The following is a 23,849-nucleotide window of genomic DNA, read 5'->3' as shown; positions in this document are numbered from 1 at the left end:
ACTTTTTATCTAATCAACTTTCACTACACTGTAGATCTTCCTTACAAACCAGAAGCAAGCCATAAAGCCGATTGTGCCCGTTAGAAGGAAGAATAGGAACACCATAATGAAGGTATAGCCGAAGTATAGGAAAGTGGAGGCGGCGTCTGTAATGTTGAGCTTTGTGACGAAGTAATGGCAGCAGTAGATGAATAGGTATCCAGCTGTGGAGCCGGAGCTGAGGAAGGCTCTCCACCACCAGTGGTAATCTTCGGCGCAGAGGTGGAAATAACAGAGTAGGATAGTCGTCTGCGAGCACGTGATTACTAGGATCACGAATACGATGAAGAGAAGTCCGAACATGTAATACATCTGGAAAGATATTGAAATTATTTTAAAGTTGCTCTCATTTACATTAGCAGACCCAGCAAGCCTTACAAAACCAATGAACACTAAACACATATTTATTGACACTACGGTCTATAACATAAAAAACGTGACCCGGTTACGTATAAAAGTTCAATTTCAAAGAAGGCGCACGAGTTCAGACTCGACCTTGCAAGTACTTTTTCTGAATTTTTTACAGTATTATAAATTAATCGGTGGAAAAATCTCTGGTCGCGGAGGGCCGTAGGCGGAACTTCTCGCGAACGAGCTTTTATCTTGCTTCTTAAAGGCTACGATCCGTTGACCAGATATCTGACGGCCACTTTTGTCAAAGCATAATGGCCGGTTCAGGGGTTTACTATCGTTCTTCATCCGCTATGCGGCGATACAGGGTTTTCCAGTTTGAGGCTATGAATGTGTGCGTAAAAAATCAAAAATATTTCTTCACTTCTCATGCTCTTAAAGTTTGTATTTATGCTGGTGTAGGCTGCATAAAATAGGATTTTATGCTCTAGTGCATATAATAAAAAACCATCACATTAAATATGTCTAATAGTTGTAATTTTACATTCAATTTTAATTAATTAATCGTTCATTTGTCATACAGCTGTTTAATTTCCTCGCAATCGAAGTGAAAAGCAGAGTGTATAACTCGTTCATAAAACCCATTTTACCCTCGACTTAAGTATCCATATAGACATATTCGTCTCGAGCAAAATGACGCGTTTTATGCACTTGTTGTACAATCTACTATTTCTTCGTTTCCTGTGATTTGATGTGTTATTATTTTAAATAGAATATCAATTTTCTATACAAAGATCGAACACTAAGAAAAATTTCTTCTATCCGGGTGGATTCGCAGCTGCACCTTCAGCATTCAGTCACGAAATGTTGAAGGAATTTTTCTTAGTCTTTGGTCTTTTTATTAATAATTATAACAAACTAGTGTAGTAAGTTACACAAAAAATAATTGAATATCATGGTAGTGTAGTCTAGGCTCTACTCTATGAGTAGAATCACTGGCTGAATGAATGAAATGAAAAAATATAGTTTTGTAATTAGAATGTTTTTTGAAAAATGAAATAAGAAGAGAACATCTTGATATTACGAAATATAACCCAACGCTGAAAATATGTAAAAAAGTACAATAAACCAAGTTTTGAAGATTATTCCAGTTTAAATTCATGAAAGTACCTCTCGCTACACAATCCGAGCTACGTCCCAGTTGCAGTAGTAAAACATCATGATATTTAATAAACTTAATACAAACAATTAGAACAATAATATCAAAAATGAACAATAGGGTTTCAAGGTAAAAAATGATTATGGATTACTTAAAATTTCATACCTGATTAGACCAGAGCGAATTCAGTATAAAGAATAGCTGTATGAAGATGCATCCGAAAGGCAACACTCCGCCCATGACAATTCCGGGTAGTGGTTGGGTGTACAAAGTTTGCTCTGGGATTTGCCGCGGAATCTGATTGGTGCGCACTGGGTGGTCCAAAATCTGAAAATAAGTACACAATGTAGATGTACTATGGGGAACGAGATGAACAATCAAAATATACTTACGTTATTGACTGACGTCATCTAAAAACAAAAAGAACAGTGAAGCAACAGAGAAGTAATTAATTGAAAAAAACGTAAATAATAAAGAAAATTGGTTTTGTTAATTATTAATTCATTTCAAGATGAGATATCCCTTTTTTAAGAATAGTGGCCAGTGGTTTCAAAATAGTTTTATTTCCACACTTATTACATCGCTGTTTGTAGTGATGCAACGGAAGTGTCATAACGGAAACAGATGTCAAAAGTAAATCTTAGCGGACAAGAAAGCGGATGCGGAAGTGGATAAAGTATCTCAACGAAACGTTTTTGATGTCATAATCGCACTTAACACAAAACTTCTCTTTATGTAATCCTGTTTACCTAATTCCTAATTGCAAACTAGCGTGCAATAGCGCGTAAAATGTACTAGTATGGAAAGCAAGGCGGTACCAAAAGCTGTCGCTTCTTTGTAACTTTCTTGCTTTTAGCCTGCCTACACCATCAAAAATGCGTTCCCCATCGCAAAGCGATCTGCGCGCGCGCCACACCCGTTGCGATCGTTTTAAACTTCCGATTAAAGTTCGGTTATAAAAATTGCGAAAGCAAAAAAGGAAACAGAAGTAAAAACGTGTGCGGAACTTCCGCAGTTGCGAAACAGAAATCTGTTGCATCACTACTGTATTGTGAAGTGAAATTGTACTTTGAATATGTTAAAAGGCTTGCTATCGGACTGCCATACAATTCCATTGGCTTTGTACTAAAGATATGCGGTTTTTTAAAGCAACTCCCTGACGAATCAGGTGTTTTTGGGATAGGCGGCATGACATATTAATCATAATCTAATTAAAAAAACCTGAAATTGTTCGGACCGACTGCTCTGATAACTTTCAACACTGCACATGGTTAGATTATGATCCCAACATTCTTATGCTATAAGATACTTTTTTTTTGTTAGCTAGAAGTAAAATATTATGGAACTGACCCTCTTCCTGAAACCGAAGTAAGCGCCGATGAAGGTGAGTGGTACCGAGACGCCGAACCACAGCGCCAGTAGCGCCACCAACGTGGAGAATGGCACCGCCGCCGAGGAACCCTTGCCCCACAGCACCAGGTTCATTATGAAGAACAGCGAGAACACCACACTGCAATGCACATACTCATGATTAAAGTTAATCGTAACACGTATTTATATTGTTCTGTTTCCGCCGGTTAGCGGGAGCGACGTGAGGACCTGAGGACGTGAGGGCGCGGGGCAGGGAGTAGAGCGATTAGAGCAATTGGCTAGCGCAGCATGTACAGACGCACGCGCATTCTTTATTTAAAACAAGTGTAGAATTTACAAATGTAATTTACCATACTTTTTTAATTACAAGAGTTGTTAGTACAACACACTCCTTTTGTTCACTGCCATCTAAAGAACACTAAATAAGACTGTTTTCTATCCACAGGTGACATTTAGCGGCGCGCGATATCACTACACCAACGACCCCAATCCAATTCCAACTTTTTAACTCGCTCTATATACGATTGTCCGTTAGATACGACATGCATACATATAATCACGCCTGCCTCCCACTGGGGTAGGCAGAGACTATAGACCTATAATCGCATTCCAATTTCATGTAAATTCATAAAAAAGTCAAAATTAAATTACACACTGAACAACTTAATATAAATGAACAGACCTGGCAAAGCCACCAAATCCAATAAATAATGACAACATTGGAACGTTATTACCTGCTATTTGATGAACAACATTATTTTTAGATACGTTGCTATTCTAGGAAGCCACTGACAGCACAGTCGAAACTTGATATATCGATTTTGAACTGGCAATCGGTACTATCTCAATTTTGACAACTTTACAGGATAAAGAAAAAAATTGTATGCATCATTTATATAGCATCTGATAAATTAAATAAAAATACGTAGTTTATAAATATTTTTATTACACATGTGTGTACACTACTTATTTTTATTTAATAAACTGGAACATATATAAATTATTTTTTCTTCATCTGTAAAGTTGTCAAAATTGAGATAGTACTGGTTGCCAGTTTACAGTCGATATGTAAAGTCTCATCATGCATTGCTATTTTCAAAACTTTACTAACCACAAACAGGGATGTATCCAGAATCCATTTCGAAACCAAAATTTCTATTCTTTTATCAATCTGTATTGACTTGCCTTGGGTTACCACGTGTGCAGTCAATGACTAGTTTTCTCTACAGGCGATCAGAATAATCAGTAATTACGAAACTGTGTGAAAGTAACTAACTAAGCCACAAACCAAAATATCACCATTGTATAGCTTAAAAAATTATTTAATACAATTATTTAATTTACGGTCCAAAAATATCAATTTTTTAAAATGAATAATAATATTCTTGGCACACGGATCATCGGCATCGGCATTTTCAAAAATGTTGTCATCAATAAATTTAAAAAAATCAGTTAACAAATACAAATAATACTTAAAAATGGGCAGTTAGTTGAACTTATTTGTAGGCACTTATATTTGTATGTATGGGTGTGTACAGGATGTTTCTCTGGAGGACACATTGTGTTGAAACTGCTTCTAAAAAAAATCATTGTTATGAGTGCCCTCACTAATTGATATTGTTGTGTCTATTGGATCATTCTGTATATAACACAATTCTATTAATTCATAATTACATTATTGTATGTACTCTTGATAAAGCGTTACTTTAGGTAGTGCCACCACTGACTTTAGAGTGCAGTATTTACTGTAGTTGTAATTTAACCCGGCAAGGATGTGGTACGAAAAGAGTACGTCTAGGTTCAGGAGGGTCATTATCACCACATATTTCATTTACATTTTTTATATATAAATTAGAAATTTTTAACAAAATATATTAGCATACGTATAGCGCAATATTTCAAGGACATTTCATTAAAAAAATGCAGTTTATTGTACAAATTTTATAATCACACTAATTTTACTAAACGTACCTTTTCGTTCCATGCCATAAAAAAATAAACGAAACTATTATTTTCTCCTCCTAGTTAAACTATTTTGGTAGAATAACGTGAGATCAATAATAATAATGTGCAGCATATAAAAACTGTACTCGATTAAAAATCTACAGAGTAATAATGACCCCACCTCATCTTCGCCAGGTTAAAAGAAATTATTTTATTTCTTAAAAACTAACCCTGGGCAGACCATAGAAGTAAGTAGGATATTGCTTTTCCAGCGCCGTCCGCCGAAGCTTTTATAGATCCTAGCGCTGACATAACCAGCGGCTGCGCCGAGCAGGACCCACACGACCAGCGCGCACGTCATCAACGCGCCGCGATTCGCCGGCGACAGGAACCCGAGACATGCGAACGCCAACGTCACTAGAGTCATGCCGAATACCTGGAAAATTGGGGTAAATTCTGAAATACTGCTGTAGTACAAGGTTGTCATGAAACCGAAATGTCATAACGGAAACAGATGTCAAAAGTACATCTTAGCGGAAATGGAACCGAAAGTGTTAAATACTGTAAATATCTCCACGAAATAATTCCGAAACACGACATGTTTCTGGTGTGATATATATATTTTTTTATAATAACACACACACTCATGACTTTGCATTAGGGAAACCCTGTATCGTGGGTGCCATGGACAATCACAAATTACACCCGAACTCACGAGAGAAATAAATGTAGGCTAAACAAACATTTCTCTCGGTCCGGGAATCGAACCCGGGGCCTATGCGTGGCAGTCCAGCATGGTAACCGTTCGGCCATAGAGGCAGTTAAAAATTGCATTTAGTTCAACATAAAACTGCTATAAAATGTGCGCCGCATCCTCCTCGCGTTGTAAACCGATTAAAGTTCCGTTATAAAGTCGCAGAAGCAGTAAAAAAAGCAGATGTTTAAAGACGTGCAGACTTTCCGCAGTTTCGGAAGCAGAAGCGGAGGTCCGTTACATATCAGTAGTATACCTAATGTATGTAATTTTAGTGCAGTTAGAAATTGTATAGTAAATCAAAATGTTTTTGAAGTTTCTAAGCATTCCATTGCTTTCAAACTACGCTCTGTTTCAGGGGAAGGTAATAATGACGTTTCACGAACCTGTGACCCGGATCCGAGGAATACGGCAAGCAGCATGCCGCGGCGAGGTGGTCTGAACACATCTCCATGGACCAGCTTCCAACCGAACTCTTCCTGCAACGATAAGAACGTTTGGTACAATAATTAAGTGAACGCTAATAATATAATATATGATAAAAATAAGTTCACTTCATTATAAATTAATTTACTACAAGTAAAATAAATGTTAAGGAAGCTATGATAATATTATGGGGCATTTACACCAAGTCCCGGTGTTAGTAATAGTAAGTGACGGTAGTTTGCAGCCGAAACTGACGGTAGCGACTAGGTGATTCGCCTTCGGCAAGGCGAAGTAGTCTGCCGAAGGTCTGCAGACGACCCGTTGTAAATGCGCCATTAAAATAAACATAACAAAGGAACCCTCTTTCTTACGTTATACCAATCTGTAAAAAAGCTAAATAAACCAATAACGGCGGTACGTTTCTTCACACGTCTTTCAATGGTTATTTGGTAGTATACCAACATTAAAAAAAACCAAAATCGTATAATAAAAAAAAAATTACCTGTGCGTCTTCTCCGCTTTCCATTTGATTGTATCTTGCAATATCCTTATGTAGGGTTCTGAGCAGAATCATGGCGACCATTCCGCTAAGAAATAGTACTATGACGAGCGAATTAAGTATAGAAAACCATTGGATGTTCGTCTGCGGCATCGATTCGAGGATGTAGTCCCACCTCGAGGACCATTTGATGGTGTTGTTTTTGTTGAAGGTGACGCTGTATGTGTAAGTGATAAAAAAGGTCTCATCCTTAGAGAAGTTGGTGGGGATTTTAAGTGGTACGTGGTTGCTACAGACTGGTTTGTTGGGGTCCGTATGGGCGATACTGGCTGGTTTCACCTGGAGGTAATAATAATGATTTATAGTAGGGATTTCACTGAGGTTCACTAATCAAATAACCCTTTATTTCTTAACTATGGGTCGTATTCTAGAACTCTACTAAATGCTCAAGTCAGGATTTGAGTATGGTTTAAAGCACTCAAAATCATACTCAAGTCCCTGCCATTAGGGTCGTATTTCCAGTGCTTGTGTTTTAAATTTACGAAATTTTTTTTCCATTTGGTTTCAGTTTCGGATATAGAATGACCTCTGTAAATATGGCAAGAATGCAAATTAACACATTGTAGGAAGGGTATATTTATGACCAGTTGACTTTCCTTTCCAAGTGATGCGAAGCGAGTCAAGCAGTTGCAGTGCTACTCAGAGCTTTAATCACAAAGATCTGAGGGGCACCGCCACTGCGCCTGTCACCCTGAGACCTATGTTAACAAGTCCCAGACCTATGGTAACAAGTGCCTGTAATTTCACCAGCACCCTTAACTTTCAAAACCGGAACGTAGTAATGCTCACATTACTGCTTGGCGGCAGACTGTTACATAATTTACTGATATAAGGTTGTGATTGTATGAACAAGTCGTGCGCCTGATGGTAAGCTACGCGTCTGTCCATAACAGTTACAGTGCGACTTAGAGCTTTAAATTGCAAACATCTGAGGGGCACTAACACTGTGCCCGTCACCTTGAGACATAAGTTGACAAGTCCCATGTGCCTGTAATTTCACCAGCACCCTTACCCTTCAAAACCGGAACATAGTAATGCGGACATTACTGTTTGGCGGCAGAAACAGGTAAGGATTATGATATCAATGTTAAAAATGTATTATCTTTGTAACAATATCTTGGAACTGATGGAACATTGATAAGAGTGAATGTTTCTAACTCAGACTTCGTGGTAAACGCTATGCATCGTAAGGCTAAATGTTTTGACCTAAATTTTAACATAAAACATAAATATTCTTTTTATTCAGTACCACGATATCGAGTTCTTGGGTTTACGCGATTGTTACACATAGGAAATGAAACTATTTTTCCGGATTTAAATCGCGTACATTTTGTTTTTTCAAATAAACCGACGGCGACGTTTCGGGTCCTTTACAGGTCTCATGGTCACGGTTTGTTTGTAAAAACCAATACACGCGATTTAAACCCGGAAAAAAAGTTCACTTCCAGTATCACGATATTTTACTACCATGATATTCAATTATTTTTGTGAAATTATTGCAATAGTTTGTTATAATTTTTAATACAAAGATCGAATACAAGAAAAATTCCTTCGATCCGGATGGACTCGAACCAGCGACTTGGCAATACCGTTTTAATGACTTTTAAAAGTCGTCAAAACTAAAAACAAACATCTGCAACAAGCAAATAGAGAAATTCGCAAAGTTTGCTGACTGGTTCTGTAGCTCAGTTGGGAGAGCGATAGCCCCGGTTTGACGTGGTCGCTGGTTTGAGTCCAGCGGGATAGAAGGAATTTTTCTTTGCGTTCGATCCTTGTATTAATAATTATAAATTTTCTGTACCATGTAACAATAATGGTTTATACAGGGTATTTTATTCTATTTCGTATTGTAGACATAAATCTCTTATCATGATAAAAAAGACCGTAAATGTATCGTGATAAAATCATCCTAATTTATTGTAACTTAAATTGTTTTTAAAATACATAAAAGTGTATCACACTTGGTTGCTTTCTAGTTATCCTCGTATTGTTAAATTGCACTAGGATGTTGCTCGTCTATGTGAGAGTCAACAACTGATTATAATTCAAATGTTAACTGCCTCCGTAACCGAATATGGCCTACATTTATTTCTCTCGTGAGTTTGGGTGTAATTTGTGGTTGCCTATGTGTATGTGACCATGGTACCCGCGACACAGGGTTTTCACTAGTGCGGCCGGCGCTTTGTTGAGTGTATGCGTTATTATTCTTAATTCAACTACTTTTATGAAGCACGCTAATAAAATGTCACCCAGAATAGTTATCCCGCTTTAGGCGGAAAACCACAAGATAAAAAATATTTTAGATTTTTTATGTAATCAACAGCTTAGGCCTTAAATTACTGTTCCAAAACTATATAGTTAAAACGCGATGGCAAATAAAGTGTAATAAAATTGCTTGTTATATTTAGTACAATCAGTATCAGACACAAAGTACAGAAACTGTAAATTTTTTCATATGCATATTTTAACTACCTACGTATAAATGGCACCATTGATTTACAATTTTCAATCATTTTGACATATTCTATGTAAGTGTGGGTCGTAGCCCATAGTACTAAAATATTTTTTCTATATAAAGTACTTTATAAATATAGGGTCAAGGTACTCTCAAAGATTTAAATTCTACTATATATACAGCTTACGATAATAATAGTCCAAGTGTCAAGATTAGTGTGCTCTTTGCCCTGTACATAGCACGCTTTATATCTACAGACAAAATGTTAGCATGTATTATTATAATACGCTTCGTGCTAGACACACTACACTTCGATGCGATCGCTTGATGGTTATCGGCAGATTTTAATTTACAATTAATGATTCGATCACAATTTTTTTGCTCAAGGTCTTTTTTAATACTGTGATTTTTTTAATTGATACGCAATTTCGTGAAACTTGTAACGAAACGTACGGCATTCATTCACCAAATATTGGCAACATGCTTATTTAATCGCGTGTAGAATTTCCAATTGCGTGTAACCACCAATTATGGTAATCTTGTGGTATTTATTTTGGACTGTATTATTCCATAACCTAGAAGCAGGGACGACGTTTCTTATCAGAATGCTGGTTCAGTGTACAGGCGCGGGCCTATTTTCTTTGGTACATTTAAAATTGGGAAGTTTTAATTCGTTTTTACTGAGCCAACAAGTAGTGCCGCGAAGATTTTTGTACACAAGTTTCGTTAGGTAGTATTTTGATGTATCTGTTTGGATTCTATTGAAGATTTTTTTATGTACTATTTTTTTTTTAATGAGGTGACATGTTCCATAGTGATCCAAGCACCAAATAAATTAAGAGTTAATAAAATTTTTGCAATTTGTGACATACTGTGTTCACTGGCAGTGCTTTCCATCTCAAGCATAATGTCCTGATGCTTTACCACTATTATTTCATTTGTTCAGCAATCTATAGAGGATTATGGCGTTTGATACCGAAAAACTATTTATAGACGTTATTAAGCTCGTTACTTGTTGTATAGCACATAGTCACATTTAAGAAGTTTCATTGAATGTGTTCACACTGTCGTTAGTAGCCGAACACGCAGTGTTGCGGCCTTGGATTGATTGATTACGCTGAGCTAAGACACTAGTCAATTGCTTTAGCAATTTTTATGAATTCTTACCTTAGCCGATATGATGCGTCCGCCATTATCGCCGAAGCCGACACCCCATTCTTCTTCACCACCGCTGTGGTAGGTTATTTCCAAATCGACATGGTTGAAAATGTAGTACTCGTCCACTGGCCCAGGGTAAGCATTGACAATCGGCGTGCAGGTATCCTGTATAATAAACAAATGTGCATTAAACCATTCAAGTCAATCTGCTTCTTAGCTAGGAAACATTCCACGACAAGGAGTGGAATGTTGCAGAAAGATACCTTAATTAATGGTCCGTGCTAATTTATTTTATTAAGTGATCTTTTACACCACTGTTTCTGGCTGTAAATTAGTACTGTGCAAACCAAGTCTGCACAGCATATTATTGCCTTCAGAATCCTCGCCGCATAGTTGTACCATAGGTATAGTATAATAAAAAGAACTTGTTTCAGTAATTATCTATGAAAGATTTTTATCTGCGTGTTTTGGATTTTCCTTGTGAGTGGCAAACAAACGGAATTTGGAATAACAATTTCACTCTGTGCATTCACCCCATAGAGAAAAGTTTGTATGAAAAATTATCTATGAAAAAATTTTCAACAGAGCAAATAATACCCACTTCTGTTTTACTACCGCAATTTCGTATAACACATTTTATTATCATGCTCCTCTTCCAGTGGGTAAAATAGGGATAGATAATAATCTCCATTGACTAAACATTTGCGAATAAAACATAACAATGTGTGTGAATAGTAGTATCTTTGTTGATTGTAACTACATCAATGTCACTTGAGCTGTTAATTTCTCAAATATAAATAAATAAATGTGTGTAAAAGCTAAACTGTAAATGCAGGAAAAAATAAAATTGTAACAATTTTATCTTATTCAAGTCAAAAATCTGTATGAAACAGTCACACAAACAGTAAATGTGTGTAAAAATGTCAGGTCAATGTCAAAATACATTAAGATCTGTATTAAGTCTCTATAAAAGATATAATGAACGAAGCAAGAAGTTATCAATTATAGTTACATAGGAACTGTAAAAAAAATTAAGCCAAGTCACTTCAACCTAATAATGATCACCTAAACATGTCATCAGTAACTTTTGGATCAATCAACATAAAACTAAAAACAAAGAACGCCTATTCTACCACCTGAGCCCACTCATGGCGGAACTTTTAGATCCATCAACTATGTTATATTTATTGCAACACTATAACACATTTATAAAAAAAAAGAATAAATTAAAACAAAACTGAAAACAAAAACAATGAGGCAAACATTTTAAACAACAAAAAAACAAAACAATTTGAACTACTTTCGGATGTAAGTTGCAGCTGTGACGTACACAAATGAAAGCTTATTCAGTTAAAGCCACACCCCAGAATATGCTATAATGCTGGTTTTGAGTGGACCCTACAGCGGATGAGTAACAGATGTGTACATGTATAGAAAATAAAATAAACTAAGTAACTTAATATTTATATGGTATATTCTGTTTCTGTAACATGCAATCAAAAACTTAAATAATCTTCACAATACATACATTAACTTATATTGTGTGTAGTGTCCTAATTCGATAACAAAGAAGAAACTGTTCAGCTTGGACAAATAAATTATTATTCTTTTTTTAATAATCTATTACCTGGAATTCCCCAATGTGAAGCAATTTCTACTCTAATAAAATATAATATTCTCAGCACTAGCAGTCACTCCTAGGAATGTTAAAGAATTTAAGATTCCAGTGATGGGAAAATAAAAGACAAAAATTTAAAACTACAACAATAGCTTTGGAAAACATTCCTCTTAAGATTAGTCATCATTGCTTTAGATTGAATTTTAATACACAATCCTTAATGCCATAAAGAGACTTTGTTATTGTTTTAGGTTGGTCTATAGTACTTGCATAACATAAGTTATATGTAGCTTTAGCTATTGCAACCTATATAACTAGATGGATATTGTTGAATATGCTATAACAATGTCGACTATGTGACAACTATTCATAGCTAGATAAGCTTTAAATAGAATACACAGGCACAAGGATGGGTTAAAAAATATAGAAACTAAATAATATTTTATTTAGATATTTTTTATTTTATTTAAATTTATAAAAAAATAAATATGCGTCTGACCTCCATCTCACCTGATCAAAAGTGGTAATGAGGTTGACAATGAAGCATGCATACCTAAATAATTCCTATTTGTGCTCACCTTGAGAAGGCCCAAGTTATAGCATTCAGGGAGTAAGTTTGCAGAGAGAAAATTACACTCCATAGCTGTTCACCATATAATATATATAAAAAAAAATAAAACAACAAAAATATAACTATATGTATATATACATGACAAATAAATAACTCACCATAATTTTATTGATTTGGCAGCCCATAGGAAATCCAGTACTGCAATAAATCCTGCCTCCATCATTGACCAGGTAGCACCAGGTCACAGGCATATTATCAAGGATCCAGTGGTGCTGATAATACAGCCCTGCGCCCACCTTTAGTAAATTTAGCTTCTTGTGGGCCTCTGGGTCCGACAGTCGATATGTCTTAGTACATACTGCTTTACACTCAACATTCTCTTTAAAATTGAGTTTATATGGACTTGGACGTATTCGTTCTCCAAACACTACTTGACCAAGATTTTCCACTGGTGATTGTGTTTCATCAGATACACAGAAATCAAAATGATGATATTCAAATGGTATCACTGATTCTTCAGTGTTTAGTCTGTTTACAAACAGAGGAATTACACTCTGAAATAAAACATGAAAATATGTATATACGACAGCATACATAAAGTCAAACAATTACGTTTAAAATAGAATTTTTAGTCAATATTTGAATATAATTTAACAAATTCACTTTCTGTTATCGGAAACTGCTTATCGCAATTTCAAATGTTTAATGTGGTTAATTATTACTGAGTAATAAAAGTGATGGATCCTACGGCCGCATGGGGTCGGATGTTAATAGCCGGTGTTCCGTGTTTTATACTTTAACTCACCTTGCAGGATTTCCCATTGTCTTCGGCCTGGGTGCAATAGTTCACGGGCGCCAAACCGGGTAAATAAAACCCTTTAGCAGGCGTTAAAAGTAATAATGCGCAAGCCACCAACGTCGGTACACCCATGACGTTTGTTTGCAACATTCACACAATCTATCAAGTGAAAACTATCATAAGCCGCACGTGCAAGTTAAACAACTGAACATATTCGTGCCTAACACAAGATATCCTACGATTTCTGGGAGACGAAGTTAAATTAATGCGATTTTTCAATGAATTTCGTCCAGTCGCTCACGAAAACGTCACCACTACCAGTGTTGCTAATTTCAAATTATTGAAAAATGTCAAGAGAGAGAATTCTTTTTAAACGTATTACAATTATTTTTAAAACACTATAGCAGTTGTTGCGGCAATAAATAAATAAACTAAAATAGTGTTTCAGAACGAAAATGTCAAAAAACAAAACAAAACTGAAAACTGTTTTCGTAGACAGAGCTGTTTTTGTTCGGTTTTTCTGAATTTGATATAGAGTTTTCGTCATTGCTAATGATTTAGTAATAGTTCAACAACACAGTTACGTTTCTTTATACATTAGTTTTTTTGAAATATAACATTTTTGTCATGGAGAGACGCAAAGCAAGTCCTGAGCAATTGAATATGCTTCTGCAGTTTTTGGAGCAAGACAAAGAACTGGCTGTAGGGAAATTTACAGGACTAGAGGGCAGGATACGCCAAACAAACGCTTGGATCAAGATTACGGAAAAACTTAATGCGAATTCAGGTTTTGGCTCCGGTGCTATAAAGACTCCTGATAAATGGCAACAAGTAACTACAATTTGTAACAGCTCTTCATTTCGAATTCTTTAAAGTTTTCTCTCAAAATTCATATCATTTTATGAGACCAAGTGCTGGAAGGTGAACATCACGGCTGTCCACAACAGTTGCAGTACCACTCAGAGCTTTAAATGGCAAAGTGCTGAGGGGCAGTGCCACTGCGCCCGTCACCCTGAGACCAAGTTGGAAAGTCCCATGTGCCTGTAATTTCACCAAAACTGGCTGTGAAAAAATGTAATATAATAATATCTGTACAAAGTTAACCTAGTAATTCTGACTTTTATAGACATGGAGAGACTGGAAATCGAATGTGAAGAAAAAAGCATTCAAAATCCGTAAAAATCGTTTTACACCAGGTTGTAATTCAAATGCTCAACTGACAGAAGCTGAAGAGAAGATATTGAGACTGATCTGCACTAATACTTCTGTATTTGGGTTATCAGGAGTACCTGAAACTACTATCAATGGAAACACTATGGTAAATATGAAAAAACTTGCTTTTAGTAGCTTTTGATTTGAACACGGAATTCTTTTTTATTTGTCAACACCATTAATAATTGCTTACTATTATGTTGATAGCAATGTTGTACTGCTATCAACAGTATGTAATTTTTGGAGGAGAGAACCTCCTCCAAAAATTACATACTTCAAAAAAGAGTACTTTTCAATACTGAATCTATATTTTCCAGGTGTCAGCTCCAAGCAATGCAACAGCTGATGATCTATGTGGAGCTGATCCAACAAGTACAATGGTAGGTCTTAAGGTTACATAAAAGTTTTATGAAAAATTATGTCATTTATACTGTTTTTAACACTGCCCATGTTGGTCATGTTAGCCAACATGTGTGCTATGAATCTTGATGCTAGCTAACATGTATTGTCATTTAACACATATGACATAAAATATCTATATGTTGGCTAACATGTATGCTAAATAAGGCATTAAATTACAAACATGTTCCCTATCACATTTAAACAAGTACAGTGATGAATGTGGAGCTTTAGTTTTTTAAAAAGTACTAAAGAGCAACCCATTTGCTTTCAGAAATGGTCAACAGACCACCATTTTAATCCAACAGAGTTAGAAATGAGCCTTGAAGGGGGAGTGGTAATGGATCCTGACACAGCTCTTGGATCAAATGAGGTATCTTCAGCCCCTACTGCTAGTAAACCATTGTGGAAGAGGAATAGACCTGTTCGTAAGTATTATTGTTTGAAAAAATATGCTCTAGATTTTTGACACTGTTTAAAGGCTGGCAAGCTTGTATTTGATTCCCATTATCATACATATTTTATACATTCCATGTCATAAACTATAACTATTTTTATTGTTTATGAGTCATAATAACTTAATTAATAACACTCATATTACTTCATCTATTCACTTACACTAAATTTAAGTTTGTCTAAATCAATGCTTTCAATGCAAAAGACACTTAGTATGTTGTGTTAGGAGATAATTTAAGCAATGGTTTAAGACATACTTAAGTTTGGTGCAAGTGGACATATTTCCATTCTAGGACTTGTTCACGATAGACTTTTAAATCTAGAAGAAGAGAGAATAAGAATTGAAAAACAGAAGCTACTTGAGAAAAAAAGGTGCAACAATATTAGACTGAAAATGGAGAAAGATAGAATTGAGATTGAGAGACACAGAAATGTCTTATTGGAAAAGTAAGTGTATAGATAATATGTTTAAAATTTCTGTTATGTTTATAAAAAAATTTCGTTACCTAATTTAATATTTCCAGGCTATTAGTTGCTGTAGAAGCTGTGGCACATCGACAATAATATTGAATCAATTTATTGTGAATGCTGATTGAATTTGGATCCACGCAGTTTCACGGACAATTTAAAAGTGTTATATTTTAGAGAAAAATTATTGTTTCCGATGCGGAGTCACGACTCCAGCTCTTCTGCCGAAATAAAAAAAAACATACAATTTTGTAGAAACAAACACTTGACGAAATCTCAAGCAGGCTGAATAAAATTATATTAAAGTAGTTTTGAAGTATCATAACTGCATTTTGTTGCCATATTTAAGCTGTATATATCCAGCTTGTTGCCTGCAATCTTTACTAAATTAGGTAATAGAACTTAATTAAGTACCGTAGTATGTAAGATGTAAATAATAAATGAAATTGAATGAATACTAACGAGCTATTATTAAATAAATCACTAGCCTTCATGTACACAACTCTGCAAAAATACTAAACCTTATGTGTGTGCATGCGTCTCTCTCCCCGCTCCAATGCTAAGAGCGATCTATTCCAGACAACCTTTGAGGTAGAGGTAAGCTAATTGGAGCGGCAGACGTAGTGTGCGAATTTTGCAAATAAACAAAATATAAATTAGTTGTATAAATAAAAAAAGTACAAAATAAATAAATTAAATAAAAACAGTAATTTATCAAATATTTAATAAATAACGATATACTTACGAAAATATATGTATATGTAAATATATCTAAATAAATTTATACTTACTAATACATACACACACACATATATATATACATATGTATATACACATTTCAGACTAGAACCGTGTTGGAAGTTATTTATATATAGACTTAAACCGACTCACACTGGCGAAGGGTCGTATTCTAGAACTCTACTATTACTACTACTTGAGTATGGTTTAAAGCACTCGAAATCATACTCAAGTCCCTGCCATTGCGGTCGTATTTCCAGTGCTTGTGTTTCCAGTGCAATCCTGACTTGAGCATTGAGTAGAGTTCTATAATACGACCCGCAGAGTCGAAGCATCGCGACGCGTCGACGCTTGGTAGAAATCGAGCGGTTTCGCGCGTCGCCGCGCGTTACTTGGGCGCAGTGAGGCGTCAGACAGACGCACTAATGCGAGCGTCGTCGTGCGACGACGCGCGTCACCAGGCTTTGTAGTTGAAAAACGGACGCGACGCGTCGCTTCGACTTTGCACCAGTGTGAGTTGGGCCTTAGAATGTCGGATTTCAAATGAGAGATCGTAATATTTTAATACTAGAGTGAGTGAACGGAATTTTAAAATTACAATTTAAGGTATATAAATAAATTACAAGAAATAAATACAAGGGCTAAGTTTTTTATTTTGTTTAGCTAAAAGCCACATTATTAGAAAAACGAGATTTATAATAATATCACAACAGCGAAAAATCTTCAACCACCACACCACCCACCACCACTTGTTGGCTCCATCGTTTTCGTTCAGTAATTTCAACTCTTGATAGATGTCAACGTCAAGTGTGGAAAATGAAAGGAAAAATACGATTTTATTAAAATGGAATTTTTTCCATATCCCAACGCTGTCACTGCCCGCGCCGCCGTTCAGTCATAGTAAGCTGCTAACATGGTGTACCTAACTAATGCTCAATGCAACTGTATTGACAACATCTGTTTTGATTCGTATGCGGTTGGGTCATGTTTGTACTCCTGCACACCCGAAATTGAACATTGTTAATAGTGATTTATGCGAATGTGGCCAAGTTGGAGATTTGAATTGGACCACATATTTTCAAACTGTCCTAAATATGATAATTCTTTACTTTTCCAAAACCATAATCTAATATGGTATGTTCGAAGTTCTACAAGTTTGTGGAAAGAAAATTAGGCACTATGTAACTGAAAATGTATCAATTTATTTTTTTCGACATCTTTTTTTGAACACAAATACGCAACTGGCCAAAACCGTAAAGTCAACATGACACGAGCTTACGTTATAAACTATTATATATGTATATACAAACTTAGAATAATAACGCATAGAATGATAGTTTCATATGAAACGAACTGTCACAAGTGAGGCAAAAATCAAATTCATGTGCCGTAGGCAACTTGTAACGTTCGTCGGCACGCACACAAAAATGGGGAATATGTATCTTGCTTAACTCATCATTAAGTTAAAGGTCCCTACAGATTTGCCCGACATTGTCGATCAGGTGCCTACAGATTTGCTCGATTTTGTCGATCAGGTGCCTACAGCTATTCTCGGTTCTGTCGATCGTTACTGTCGAACGACAATGTCAAGTGAGAAGAATTTTCAAAAATTTATTTTTGGTAATCCTTATGGAAATTACATTTATATCTGAATACACGATGACGGAGACGACTTTTCAAATAAATGCAATGTGGGAATCATTTTCGAGGTATTTGAGGGGTTTATTACGAATAGGGCCCTCATTTCTAAATCCAAGATGGCGGGCACGATTTTTCGAATAATGGCAAGTTGGGTATCGTTTTCAAGGTATTTGGGGGTGCTCATTACGAATATAGCATTTATTTCTAAATCCAAGATGGCGGACACGAGTTTTCAAATAAACGCAATATGGGTATCATTTTCGAGGTATTTGGGGTGTGCTCATTACGAATATAGCATTTATTTCTAAATCTAAGATGGCGGGCACGATTTTTCAAGAAAATGCTATATGGGTTTCATTTTCGAGGTATTTGGAGATGCTCAATGTGAATATGGCACTATTTGTAAATCCAAGATGGCGGGCACGATTTTTCGAATAATGGCAAGTTGGGTGTCGTTTTCAAGGTATTTGGGGCTGCTCATTTCGAACATAGCACATATTTCTAAATCCTAGATGGTGAAGAATTAGAAGAAGAAGAATTAGAAGTCTTGTCCGCCATCTTGTATTCAGATATACATGCCATTTTCCTTATGGTTTACCAGAAATACATTTTTGAAAATTGTTGTCAACCATCTTGGATTTAGAAATTAATGCTACATTCGTAATAAGCACTCTAAAACTTCTCGAAAACGTCTATAATTCTCAATCGTTACTGTCAATCGACAATGTCGAGCAAATCTGTAGGCACCTTATTAAATACTACCCAATTTTTATTTAACTCATTATATGAACAAAAACCTACAAGCGAGTTTAAGTGCGACTATCGAATTTGAATATATAAATAGCCTGATATTATCTGTGGGTATGTTTACATGAAAAGTACACGATAACAATAAAGAACCTGAACCTGAAAGTTATTTATACACGATTTTGGAGAACTGACGATTACTTTTTAGTCAGTGTTAGTTCCCTGAAATAATTTAGTTAAGAACTTTTGAGTCTGAACAAGACCATTTTTTTAAATGAGTGCATGATGAACAAGAATAATGATTTTTCACATGAAACTAATGAAGGCAAATACTAAATATATTTCGTTAAAATAGCTAACTTATATTCCCTACAATGTTGTTGCGGCGGTGTACATTTGTAGAAATTTTGCAACTGTCGCGATTCCTATTGCCTATTCTCAAATTACGTAATATAATTATTTTGAAACAGAATAGCAAAATGGGGAGAAAAAACCCGTTACTTTGCAACATTTTCGTATCTTGTTGCAACGAAATTAATTTTCTGTTTTAGTGAATATTTACATAAAAATACACGTTGAAACGCGTTACTTCCTTGTGGAATGTGATGTTAGTGTCTATTTTATGTTTGTCTGATCTATTTTTAAACCCAATTACCGTACTTTTCGTCATTTTTAGCAAAAATGTTTGAGCTGTTCGCGGTACAACTTGACCTTGAGCACTGACAGCCCGCTCGCTCGTGTAAGCCCATAGGGCGCCCTACAATTTGCCTCACTTGGCGTGTGCGGGCTAGGTTTCTATGCGTTATTATTCTAAGTATACAAACTCTAATACCCCCCCTTCAATTCCAAGTTTGCTAACAACTTTAAAATTGTTACAAATAAAACTTGATGTTTTATTTTTACCTATCAATCCAAATTTAAAAAATAACTGACATCTGACATTTGAAAAATAAATAAACTTATAAAATATTCACACAACACAACTTATCTTTAAAATAATTAAATTTCACTCTCTCTGTATAAAGCTTTAGTAAAAATGTTTGCTATATTTTCTTTAGTCACCACATATTTGACACTCAACAACTTCTTGTCCACAATGTCTTTAATGAAATGTACCTTTATGTCTATATGCTTCGACCTCTTGGTATTTTCATAGTTATGTATCATCTTAATTGCGCTGGTATTATCGCAATATAGGACTGCCTCAAATTTAACTGTATCACTGAACTCTTCATTAAGTCCTTTTACAAATAATAATTCGGAAGCACTATATGTATTCAGCTTCGGCAGTAGACAGGGCTACGATTTGTTGTTTCTTAGACGTCCAAGAAATTAGGTTTGAACCATGATAAATAGCCATACCGCTAACACTTTTTCTGTCTTTATCTCCGGCCCAGTTCTGCGTCTGAAAAGCTGATAATAGCGTTACGTGACTGTTGCCTATACATTAAAACTAAAGTTGAAGTTTTCTTCAAAAATCTTAAAATTCTTTTAGCGGCTTTCCATACTTTTTCCGTAGGTTTATCTAGGTATCTGCTTAAAAAAGGTGTTCCATAACAAATATCAGGTCTGGTAACCCAATTAGTTCTTTGTATGGAACATTCTTTAATATCTCCTCCACTATATCGCTACCTTGAAAATTGTTCTCCATTGATGTTTCACTTGTTTTGCAGTCAACCATGTTAAATTTTTGTAAAATTTTATCAAAAATATTGTTTGTGACATATATTGTTTTCATTTTGTGTAATATCAATACCCAGATAGCTGGTAACTTTTCCCATATCTTTAGCTTTAAATTCATCTCGTAATAATTTCACTGTGTTTTCTATTTTCATTGAATCTCCGGTTAACAATATTTCATCCACAAACACAACTAACCAAATGTTATTTCCTGAGTACAAACAAACATCACGCTTTCATCTATTTCTACTTTCTCGCAAAATTTGTTAAATCTTTCGTTGCATCGTTTTGGCGACTCTTTTAATCCATAGAGAGCTTTTTGAAGCTTTAGCACTTTATTATTAGCTGTTCCTACTCCTTTTGGTGGTAGCAAATGCGTCTCTGTCTCTAACTGTCCATTTAAAACCGCAGTCGGTATATCTAGTTGCCACACTTCCCATCCATTCATAGTTGCGTGGGATAATGCAAGTCGTACAGTTGTCATTTTGGCGTTTGGTGAATAAATATGAGGATTCGTCATATACTTGGTACTTGGTGCAACGGGCTGGTGTCCGCAACTCGACGTCAAGGCGCCTATTTTGCGTGTGGGATTCGTCATATATTCCAAATCTTGTTGAAAGCCCCTCGCTAAGAGACGCGCTTTTTTCAATCCTCCTTGTTTAGTTCGGAAAACCCACTTGGTATCAATTGCTTTCTGACCTGGTGGAAGGTCTAACTCCGACCACACTTTCAAATCTTTCATTGCGTTTAATTCTTTATCAATTGCCACTTTCCATTCTGAACTCATTTGAATAGCTTCTTCATAAGTTACGGGATCATTCTCAGACATTAAAACATACGCTACCTATAAATTGTAATCTTCAAATCGTTTTGGTAGGTTTACTGATCTCCTGGGTCTCTCAGATACCGTATCCTCAATGTCTGCTTCAGCATGACTTTCGCCTTCTGGTTCGTTTTCTTCTTCTTTTTGGTCAATATACACGTGTGTATTTACATTTGATTTATTTACGATTCTGTCGTTATCATTATAAACATAATTGCTTTCATCAAACTTGACATCTCTCGAAATTATTATCTCGTCTGTCTTTCGAGACCAAAGTCTATAACCATTATCTCCAGAGCCTACCATTCTGACCTCTTTTGGCACTCGGCTCTAATTTGCCTTGTTTGGGCTTTTTATATTACACTCCACGCCTTACTTCCAAATATGACCAAATTGTTAATTTTATTTATTCCATACATCATATTTGCCGGTGTGTCACCTCTTAGTGCCTTAGTTGGCGATCTATTTAGCTGATATGTAGCACAACATCAAGCTTCACCCCATAAATATTTCGGTAGATTGCTGTCTATAAATAAAGCCCTTGTTTTATCCGTCAGCGTTTTATTCATTCTTTCGGCTATGCCGTTTTGTTGAGGCGTATAGCTACAAGTAAATTCCTGTTTTATTCCATTTTCGCTACAATAATATTTTAATTCTTTTCCCTTACATTCTCCGCCATTGTCCGTTCTTATTCTTATCACATTTATATTGTTTCGTTTCATTCTGTTTAGATACTGTATTATATACATGCTTAACTTTTTAGTTTCATATTATAGACCTCAGTAAAATGCGAATGATCGTCTATTATTGTCAGATAATACTTTTTACCATTGTTTGTTACAGGCATTATTGGGCCGCCTATATCACAGTATATAAGGTCTCCAACGTTTTTAGTACGAGGCAAATCCTGTAGTTCAAACGGCTTCCTCATTGCATTCGCTTTTATACATGTCTCACACAATTTTTCTGATAAGGGCTGGTCTAATACTCTCATGCCTCCGAAGTTGAGGTGACCTAGCCTTCTATGCCATACATTTGGATCGATTGACTTGGTTAAGAAAGCTTGGGTACCTTTTTGATTCAATGTAAAACGTATCATGAATAGGTTTCCGTTACTTTTGCCACATATGATTCGGGTATTCATGAAAATTTTAGCAATATCTCTTTCAAATACAACCTTCATCCCGTTATTTAATAATCTTCTTACTGATAGTAAATTGTGTGAGAGACCGCTTACTATTAGCCCTTCAATGTTTATTCTGGATCCGTCTTCGGAAATTACATTCAAAATTACTATTTTATTTACTGAGATTGTATCCCCATTTGCAATTTTAATTTTGATTTCGGGAATGTCTTCTATTTCTGTCATATAATGTATGAATTGTAACTAAATCATATTGTAAATAGCTCCTGAATCAATTACAAAACTCATATTTATTTTACTTACATTTTGAGTGTAATGTGCCTCACAAGTTTCGGCAATAAAGTTGTATGTTTCATCATCTTCAGTAACATGTGCATTGAAATTTCCTCTCTTTAATCTTCTGTAATTACCTCGTTTATAGTTTCTTCCTCTTCTTCCTCTAAATGAGCCTCTCTGTGGGTTTTACTTGGGACAGTCTCGAGCATAGTGATTTTGCTGCCCACAAGATTTAAAGATTTAAAGTTGGTATTAGTAAAGCTGTACTCGTTACTGCTACTTACTGGTGCTGTATCTTCGTGGCGGTAATTTAATTGTGCGTCTAACAACTTACTCTTAACATAATCTGTTGTTAGTTTTACATTAGCGGTTTCTAATGCAGTAATAATAGGAGCATACGATTCTGGCATTGTTAACAGAAGATGGCATACTTTGTCTTGCTCTTGTAATGTTGGACCTAATAGTGATTTATGCGAATGTGGCCAAGTTGGAGATTTGGATTGGACCACATATTTTCAAACTGTCCTAAATATGATAATTCCTTTTCCAAAACCATATCCAATCAGGTATACCTCTTCCTACGTCCATTTCGGTACTGTTATCATGTAATGATTCACATGTTTATAAGCATTTAAGTAACTTTATTGTAGAAAACAATATAAAAATGTAGACAGTTTCTATATCATTACTAATATAATATTTTCTATGTTGTACACGTTTCCTAACATGCAATTCCATTTCTAAAATTCCATAAAATACGAAAAGGTTTCCATGTTTCTTCTTCTTTTAAATGTTATGGCTCCATCGACATAATCAATGATTTTGCCAATGTCAAGTAAAAATAACTATGTACCGTAGTTTAATATTATTATAAAAATTATACAAAAAAATGGCGATTTCGCCAATTGCAATGTTCTGTGAGAATCTCCCGTTTCCCTGTTTGTAAATGAAGTTAATTTATCTTGTCATAGCTGACGGCGAAAGGCCAAAAAAAAAACCACAAATGTCATTTTGTTAGGGACTTGAGGGAGGTTATGTTATGTTCACTGGTTTGTGTTGTT

The 23,849-nt window shown here is 35.4% G+C and overlaps 2 protein-coding genes across 3 annotated transcripts; one reads left to right on the top strand and one right to left on the bottom strand.

The window, feature by feature from the left end:
* Positions 1-13,482, bottom strand: LOC113234183 (transmembrane 9 superfamily member 2). 2 transcript variants are annotated; one of them, XM_026469474.1, is made up of 10 exons: positions 13,211-13,482; positions 12,564-12,959; positions 10,226-10,381; positions 6,547-6,882; positions 6,005-6,097; positions 5,095-5,300; positions 2,900-3,059; positions 1,942-1,959; positions 1,715-1,876; positions 1-351 (listed from the first exon to the last, which is right to left on the bottom strand). In XM_026469474.1, the coding sequence occupies exons 1-10, from the start codon at positions 13,352-13,354 to the stop codon at positions 10-12; spliced, it is 2,013 nt and encodes a 670-aa protein (XP_026325259.1). In that variant the 5' UTR covers positions 13,355-13,482; the 3' UTR covers positions 1-9. The 2 variants fall into 2 exon arrangements, with proteins under 2 accessions (XP_026325259.1, XP_026325270.1); XM_026469485.1 differs by lacking the exon at positions 1,942-1,959.
* Positions 13,483-13,831: 349 nt separating this feature from the next.
* On the top strand, positions 13,832-16,057 carry LOC113237267. The gene is made up of 6 exons (XM_026473660.1): positions 13,832-14,035; positions 14,331-14,522; positions 14,734-14,796; positions 15,090-15,243; positions 15,565-15,718; positions 15,796-16,057. The coding sequence occupies exons 1-6, from the start codon at positions 13,832-13,834 to the stop codon at positions 15,833-15,835; spliced, it is 807 nt and encodes a 268-aa protein (XP_026329445.1). The 3' UTR covers positions 15,836-16,057.
* The last annotated feature ends 7,792 nt before the right edge of the window (positions 16,058-23,849 follow it).

This window comes from Hyposmocoma kahamanoa, unplaced genomic scaffold (assembly GCF_003589595.1).
Source record: "Hyposmocoma kahamanoa isolate Upper Pololo Valley unplaced genomic scaffold, ASM358959v1 102, whole genome shotgun sequence".
NCBI lineage: Eukaryota > Metazoa > Arthropoda > Insecta > Lepidoptera > Cosmopterigidae > Hyposmocoma > Hyposmocoma kahamanoa.
The sequence above is the reverse complement of the archived record's forward strand: the minus strand, read 5'-3'. Positions and strand labels throughout refer to the sequence as shown.

Excerpts from the sequence above, each read along its gene's own strand:
- LOC113234183 (XM_026469474.1), bottom strand. The coding sequence starts at position 13,354 with ATGTTGCAAACAAACGTCATGGGTGTACCGACGTTGGTGGCTTGCGCA. Across the intron at positions 5,301-6,004 it reads TCCTCGGATCCGGGTCACAG|GTATTCGGCATGACTCTAGT; the intron begins GTTCGTGAAACG and ends CCAATTTTCCAG. Across the intron at positions 3,060-5,094 it reads ACTTCTATGGTCTGCCCAGG|TGTGGTGTTCTCGCTGTTCT; the intron begins GTTAGTTTTTAA and ends TGTGCATTGCAG.
- LOC113237267 (XM_026473660.1), top strand. The coding sequence starts at position 13,832 with ATGGAGAGACGCAAAGCAAGTCCTGAGCAATTGAATATGCTTCTGCAG. Across the intron at positions 14,797-15,089 it reads CTGATCCAACAAGTACAATG|AAATGGTCAACAGACCACCA; the intron begins GTAGGTCTTAAG and ends ATTTGCTTTCAG. Across the intron at positions 15,719-15,795 it reads AGAAATGTCTTATTGGAAAA|GCTATTAGTTGCTGTAGAAG; the intron begins GTAAGTGTATAG and ends TAATATTTCCAG.